General features: G+C 51.7%; 1 protein-coding gene across 1 annotated transcript in view; it reads left to right on the top strand.

The window, feature by feature from the left end:
• Positions 1-1,572: 1,572 nt before the first annotated feature.
• SNTB1 (syntrophin beta 1) overlaps positions 1,573-8,074 on the top strand; it is a 118,408-nt gene continuing 111,906 nt past the window's right edge. The window contains exon 1 of the mRNA XM_075085700.1: positions 1,573-2,220. Coding sequence (XP_074941801.1) covers positions 1,692-2,220 — 529 coding nt within the window. The 5' untranslated portion in view covers positions 1,573-1,691. The remainder of the gene's footprint in view (positions 2,221-8,074) is intronic.

Here is an 8,074-nt window from a genome sequence, read left to right as displayed (position 1 = left end):
CCATCCTTCTCTCACCTACCTGAAGCTGCTGGAACCAAACAAACACAGTCATTCACTATGTCTGGCACCTGGGAATGGAATATAAAAAAAACACCAACCCAAACACCCAGGGTGTTGTACATGAGCTGAATTACCCAGTGAGAAATGGTGGAGAAAAGGGTGTGTTACAGCCTCCTCCTGTCTAGGGCTTACATGCCTTGCTCAGGTTTAGCGGGACATGCTTCTTTTCACTCTGGATTCACAGCCCTGAAAACTTAATTATAGCTTTTCACCTTGCATTAATTAACATGAGAAATGAAGAGACCTCTCTTCAGTCTTCTTTTTCTCCACCCACCCGTTATCCTTGAATAACCCATCACCTGTGGGTTCCTGCTCTCCCTAGGCACAGGGCTGCATTCCTACCAGGGAGAAGGGACCCACGCACAGCCTGGGTGAGGCTGCAGAAGGAGGGTTAAGGCCTCCTTCTGCCAGCTTTTGGAGGGAAGGGAATGTGTTTTGTGTAGCCCAGTGCAAGGGGTGTCGTCTGAGAGACCCTACTAAACCAAGGCAAGCTTCTCCAGTGATGATTCCAAATGTGGGTCCCATCCATGCTGCAGAGGTGCATCCCAAGTTGCCCAGCCCACATTAACCTGGGGCACTTGTGTGTACCTGGGAGCAAAACCCTGGTGTCCAACATGAATGGCATCGCTTCAGAGAGGAGCAAGATGCTGCATTTAGGGACTCACATGACTCACGTGGCCGAAATGAATGGGACTAATAACCTCGCTGGCCACCTCAACCTCCCCAAAGTGTTGCTCCCTCATACACCAGTGGTCCAGAACTGCTGCAGTTTTCAGCCCAGCTGGGGAAGGAGCCAGAGCTGCTCTGCAAGGAGCAGAAACAAAGGCAGTCCAGGAGGTGCTTGGTGTCTGTAGAGCCACATCGCTGTGGGGCAGCACGCCTAGGGCCACTGGTGGCTTCTCCAGACTGGTAATGTGAAAGCTTCGTCCGCTCTGGTGCCTGAGCTGGAGCCTTGAGCCCCAGATCAGGCACCGAATTGCTTCTCAGGAGGAAAGCGAGCATGGGAAAAACTGCAAAGTGGGCAAGGTGGCCTCCATGGGCCTTAAGAGTTTGTAACCAAAGGGCAGAGAAAAGAGTTTCAAAACGTGCAAAAGTGCCCATGACAATCCCCTACCACCGCCATCCTACAAAGCTCTGAAGCAACCTGGATTCCACTTTCACTCAGTTGAAATGAAAGTACCTTTCTGCCACCTATTATTTTTAATCCACTTTATAGAAGAGCCTCTGGGCAGAGCCAAGCTGCATTTTCGTTAACGTTTCTCTGCCGTCGGTGCCTTCATCGCCCCGCGGCACGACGGCAGCCGCCGGGGCTGACACCGCCGGGGCTGACACCGCCGCCGCCCGCCGGTCCCCAAAAGCCACCACGCCCTCGGCTCGCCGAGAGCCGCGACTCAGCCGGGACGCGTCCCCGCGGCGTGTCCGTGGGAGGGGCGGGACACCCCCGGCCACACCGGCGGGCGGCGCCGCCAGGTGCGCCCGCCCCGGCGCGGCCCCGGGGGGGCGGCCGCGGCTCCTCGCCCCACCCCGCCGCGCCGGGAGCTCGCCGCCCCCCGGCTGAAGTCCGGTGCCGCCGCGCCGTGCCGCGCCGTGCCGGGGGTGCCGTCACTCGGCGCTTCCAGCATGCTCCTAAGATGGCGGTAGCGGCGGCGGCGGCGGCGGGCGGCGGGGGCGGCCGGGCGCAGCGCAGCGGCTGGCTGGAAGTTTTGGTGCGGGAGCGCTGGCACAAAGTGCTGGCCAACTTGGGCGGCGAGGCGCTGGTGCTGAGCGGCGAGGAGCGCCCCGACGGCGCGGCCCACAACGGCCTGGGCGGCGATGGGGCGGCGTGCCGCGGGGCCGAGGGCGGCGGGGGGCCGGCGGCGGTGCGCACCGCCTTCACCGACCCCCCCGAGCAGGTGCCCGAGGCCGTCTCCAACAAGAAGCGGTGCGTGAAGGTGCTGAAGCAGGAGCTGGGCGGGCTGGGCATCAGCATCAAGGGGGGCAAGGAGAACAAGATGCCCATCCTTATCAGCAAGATCTTCAAGGGGCTGGCGGCTGACCAGACCCAAGCTCTCTACGTGGGCGATGCCATCCTGGCCGTCAATGGCACCGACCTGCGGGATGCCACCCACGACGAGGCGGTGCAGGCGCTCAAGCGGGCCGGCAAGGAGGTGCTGCTGGAAGGTAGGGGCCGAGGGACTGGGGGCAGCCCGGCCGGCAGCACGTCCCGGGGCGGGAGGCTTCGGGGCAGGTCGGCTCTGCTGCCGAAGAGGCGGCGGAGCCAAGCCGGGGGGTGAAGAGGTGCCCTCGGGCTTCTCGTACCGCTCCTCCGGGCGTATTTCGAGCAGGGAGAGTTTATCCCCCCACACCAACCCCGAGCCGCGCCGCGCCGGGACCCCCGACGGCGTGCCTTAAGGACGCAGCCCTTCGGGAAGGGACGAGCGGGCTGCTGCGGAGCTCGGCTTGAACTTTCTGTCCTCCCGTCCGCCGCCGGAGCCCCGCAGCCCCGTCCGAGCGCGGCCGCCGGAGCCCCCCAGCCCCGTCTCCTCCCGGCGGCGGGCCGGCTCCCAGGCTGGGGGCTCACGGTAGGAGCCTGGCCGACCCCCGCCGGGGCGAGGGATCTTCAGGATCTGCCGCCTGGACGTTCTCGCTGCTTTTCAGTACGAGAAAGGTGGGGGGAGTTGGGTGCCGGGAGAGGAGGGGTTAAAGGAGTAAAGGAGTTCCCTCCGGCCATAAGCGAAGGGCTTGGGGGATTTTCCCCGAGCCAGCTCGAAACGCCCGAAACCTCCAGCTGTCCAAATTCTCCCTTGTTCCCTTCCACCACGCCACTCCCGACTAGGGAAGAGGAGGAAAAAGAGGCTTGAATGAAGCTGGCGGTGCCTCACTGGCACATTAACTGTCCCTGCAAAGCAGCGGCTTTCATTTCCTTTCTCAAAGATGATTGAAACAGTTTTGGAAGAAGTAGCCTTAGAAGCTGAGCCCAGAGTAGGGAGCAGACGTGCGTGTGCGCATGGAGGAGGCATGGAGGGAGGGTGTCCCCCAGAATAGGTTGGAGGTTGGGGTGGGCATGAGCAGGAGCAGAGCCAGGTTCTCCAGGACAGTGAGTCCATGAGGAGAGAGGTGTTCACAGGTGTTTAATCCTTTTCTTCTCCCAAGGACTAATTTACTTGCTCCACCTGAGAGAATGAATAGTTTCAGAAATGTCCTTGGCAGATGTTTGGTAAAGTGATTACATATTTGCCCAGAAGTTCATTTAACTGGAGGTCAGTGGCATTAGAGGCATGCTGCTGCGCCTTCTTCCCCTGTGCCATCGCCTTCCTCTCAGCCGCAGGCTCTCCCACCTCGCCAGGCCTGTAAGCCCTTTTGGTACCGCACATTTTTTCACATGTGTCTTTTTGGTGCTGATTCTGAGGAGCAAAGAAGGTACTGCTGCTGGCTGGGAGGTGCAGCTGAGGATCAGCCGTGAAAAACCAACTGTGGCATAAAGTTAGGGAAAAAGTTAGGGGAGGGAAGGTGAGAAAATGCCATCTACGGTAGTGTATGCTGAGAAACTGTTTCACGGTGTCCACACGACAGTGAAAACTGCGGAGGCGTTAGTGCCCCATGAGGATTTAAGAAGCTGAGGGCAATTGCGTCTCCCCTCCCTGCCTGCCCCGAACCGCTTGCAAGACCTCGTCCCTTGCTGCAGCCGAACCGCTTACAAAGATACTTCTGAAGTCTTAATACGAACTTCGCTTTGAGATGTGAACTGAGGCTGTTGCATCTAAATTCCGTCATGGGTTTGTTTATGCAGTTTAAGGGCTTCCTGGGGTGCAGGCCTGGCAACAGCTGACCTTTGGTGTGATCTAATGAGTAATGCATATAGTGCTTGCAACGGTCTCCCTCGCCCTGTGTAGTGCCTGCAGTAACAGCACCTGAGCACACTGCTGCTGCACGAGGCTTTCAAAAACCTCAGTTTTCTTCCTGGTAGGAGCAAAGATGAAGCCCTTTCGGCATGGACTCTCAGCACCCTCTTTCTCTCCACGCCTCTCATCATTGCAGCTATTTTCCTGCATGCCTTTGCTACGTGAAGGCTGATGTTCTGCTATTGAATTTGTAATTTGTAAATCGAGACCATATTTCAGCAGTCATCCCTATGTAGCCTTAAAATATTCTGACACTGAACTCGGTATTTTGTCCTGCCTTTCTCTTGCTATTTCAACGAAGTAACCAAAATGAGAGTTGGCCACAGCATTGCCCCAGGAGGCGCTACTCCTTCACCGGGGAACTTCTTTACGTGAATGGCTTGTGTGAACAGGCAGTTTAAAACAATTTTCTGTGATTCAATTTCCCACTTTGAAGCAATTTGTTTAGTACCACAGCCTAAAACCGTCCAAAAGTTTTTTTTTCCCCTTTAAAGTATAGGAGGGAGAGCCTTGATTTTTCCTTTCCTTCCAGACAATAGGAATTTGCCATTTCCTGACTTCTTAGAGAGTATGTATTGCAAAAAAAGCAGCCTGTGCTGAGGCAGGACAAGACACCTGCACAGCTGCTCTTTAGGATCTTTCTCCAATTAACAGAGCAATGTCACATGTGATTCCAGGGTCGAAATGAAACATTTACATTTTCAGTGAGATTCTGAGACTTGCTTGTGACTTCCAGACCAGGAAAGCTGAATTTGCAAAAGCATGGCAAGGTGTGAAGCATGAGGGACATGTTTCACGGTGCAGCAGGGCCCTGTGTATTGCCCAATGCGTTGTGCATTCCTAGAAAGGGTCTTACAGTTGAGTATTTCCTAGAGGTTATCAGCAGTGATGATGTGGTCAGTATGTGGTCGGTCAATACGCCCAGCAGCAGAGTGCTGGAGCCTGTCTGTCATATAGTATCCTTCCTAAAATTGCTTGCTCAGTGAGATGAGGCATTTACCAGCTCAGCACTAAACTGTAGTCTCTCCCGCATTCCTGTGCGGAGGGGAAGGGAGTGGAAAATCCCTCCCCAGCCCTCTGCACTGTGTGTGGGTGGCAGGGCTGGCACTGGGGTGGGTGGTGGAAGGAGGAACGTCTGCAAAGAAGGGAAGAGATGGAGCAATGCTTTGTTTTAACACTTGCCCCTTTTGCTGCATTGATCATCGTCTCTGAGCTGGTAGAAATGGAAGTGATTTGCTGAAGGGTCAGGGGTGGCACAGCTGCAGTAGCTGTGCTGGTGTAGGGTGGCACAGCTGTAAAGCCCTGTGGGATAGGTCCTACTCTAAGAAGTTTAATAGGTATCCTGGGTTGTTCTGTCCTCTCATTTTCCACCCTGAAGGACATCATTCTGTTGCAGTCCAGCTACTAAGCTGTAGTTGTATAAATCAGTTCCTTCATACAGGTCTGATCTGTGGGGTTGGCCAGGGTGCCCTGAAAGCAGGTAGGATTTGATAACCCTTGATAAGGCAAGAGGCGACACTGCCATAGGATGAGCTTTAAGGCAGAAGGTTCAAGAGGAGAGAGAGGTGATGGTGAGGAAGGACTTGAGCCCTAAGAAATCCTGCTCTCCTTGTCTGCAAGTATGGACCTCTTCTGCCTGCAGGGTTTAATTTCCTGTGAGTCTTCCGTCACAGCTTGGGCATGGGTGCAGGGGAGCGAAGCAGCCAGTGAGCAGGGCCAGGGGAAGTGCTAGTGCTGGGTTTGTCAGCCCCAGATGGCTTCTCAGGTGTTCAGCACATCAGGATGAAGCTTCTCGCCAGCGTTCAGGAGCACAAAGAATTTCCCTACGTGAGAGACGAGGCAGCCTCCTTGTACAGTGCATATTTGCAGGCGTGGAAGGCAGCTAAAATTATCATGACAGCTATTGTTTGTACAAATAATTTCCCTGCGGTTCTGTTAAATTGGGTCTTCTTAAATAAGCACTTTGGAAAATCAAGCAGCCCCTCTTGTGCATTGTGAAGCACATTACATTCAAGTGACTCTCAAGACACAAAAGGTGTTTGTTTTTATCAAAGCTTCCTAGATAAGAGCAGTCCCTTGACATGCTCTGTAACCGAGCTGGTTGTGCTTTACTCATATTCTCTGTGTTCGGTGAAAAAATGAAAAATTGAAGTAGCCTGCACTTGTGTCAGACAGGACCCCCCTGCATGATGCTGTATTTGGATGTGGAGAAAATAAAAACACATCAGTGTGGTTCTTGCTAGCTGGCTTCAGGGTATTTTTTTAGATTGCATCACTTCCTAACTTGTTAAATGTGTGTGAGCGTGCTTATCGTGGCGGGTACACCGTGGGAGAAGGAGCATCTTCTTAGTGTCGCTAGTTTCTTACTGGTTTGGGTGATCCCCAGTTAAGCTGACACAACTGCAAGGCAGGGGTTACAGCTCTCTTGAGAAGTGGCTCTCGCAGCCTCTCTGGGTTTGCAGAAATTTCCCGTGGAGAGGCAGCCCCCTGCGTAGTGAATTTTAGCACATGGACAGTGGACTACAGTCATCTGCAGCCTTCTTGGGTGTAATCCACAGCTTTAAAGCAATGTAAGATTAAGCATAGTGCAGTCTGTACCGTGGTAACGTGTGTTATTTTCCAAACAATATTTCTGTAAGAATTGTAAGGATTCTTCCCTTCCTACCCTTTTAAAATTTTCTTTGGATGAGGCAAAGCAATTCTGCCCGTGTGAATTACATGTTGAAATAGTGTAAAATAGTCACGGGCTACTTCTTCGCTGTATTTTTCTATCTTACCTATGTTTTTGTGTTTCTTTCAGTGAAGTAGCAACAACAGATTTCTGGGGGTTAAGAAAATACAATATTTACCCAAGAAAGTGTGTCTCTTGCAAATATAGGGGAAAAATGATGCACAGGGCACTTAATAAGTGCCTATGTGACATAACTACTTACTACAGTCAGGGCTATAAATCTCAGTGATTGCAAATTGTATGCATAGTTATTCTGTACGCTTCCAGTAAATGCAGGGAGAAAACACTTCACCTTTTTTTTCTTTTTTGGTGCCAGCAAATATGTAGTTGGGGAAATGCTTTGTACTTAGAGGCTATAGTGCATTTCATAACCTGCGTAGCTGTCCTTGGCACACATTGGTTTGAAAGTGAAATTGAAAGGGAAAGGAGCAGGTAATCTTATTCTCAAGAACACCAGGTCTAAGCAGTCCTGGAGAATCTCAGTTTTGATTGTTTCAGCTGCCTGCGGCTGATGGGGAAGCTTGAGTGGGAACACTTGATGTGTCTTTCATTGATTAGATTAGATTACAAGCTAATTTAGCAGTCCAGACAGTCTGTATCACCTTTCACAGATAAGAATCAGTACAATCTCTTTGCAGTAAATCTGGTACAAGACCTCTTTTTCAGTTACTGTAAAGAAAATAAGGCAGTTGTGGGCAACACATTCCTCGATTTATTTGGAACAAGTGTAGGGTTCCCCCTCAACCCACCTACTCTGGAAATCATTCTTCCTTAGGACTTAGTACGAGCTGCTTAAGGGTGCTTAGAAGATTAAATATGTATAGGGATCTGGGGTTTAATTGCATACACAGAGTCTACATGTTAAGTATCATTAGGAAAAAAAAAAAGTATTTTTTAAAATCCCAGCAGTAATTCCTTTGTGTAAAATGAAATTGAAAACTTAGTATAACTCTTTGAAGAATCTTTAAACCATTAGAGTAAAACTGAAAGGTGAAGGCTTTTGCTGTAGTTAATGAAAGAGTGTTTGTACCTTAATTTTGCCATAGCAGATGCCTTTTCACTGAAGGCCAATCCCACCCTGCTAGGAAGGCATTTTCACATGGGTGATCACCAACAACACTGGCCTCTCCCCATCCCTGCCGCCCACTGGTGTTGGGTCAGAAACACTCGCTGCACGTTCGTCCAGAGGGAGCTGGTGAAGAGTCTCTGTAATTCAAACCAGATTTTGGATCTGGGACAGCCCAATACAGCTGTTGATCCCAATAGGTTGGTGGCTTCAGATATAGGTTGGGAAGGGCTGTTTTTATTTTTTTTACTTTCTTAATCTCACTGTTTTTAGAACACATTGTGTGGAGCTTCTCCGGGTAGTAATTTATCTGTAAATTTGAATTTAAGTATAGCA

The sequence above is a fragment of the Phalacrocorax aristotelis genome, chromosome 2, assembly GCF_949628215.1.
Source record: "Phalacrocorax aristotelis chromosome 2, bGulAri2.1, whole genome shotgun sequence".
NCBI lineage: Eukaryota > Metazoa > Chordata > Aves > Suliformes > Phalacrocoracidae > Phalacrocorax > Phalacrocorax aristotelis.
Note: the sequence above shows the minus strand (reverse complement) of the source record. Positions and strands in the feature narration are given on the sequence as shown.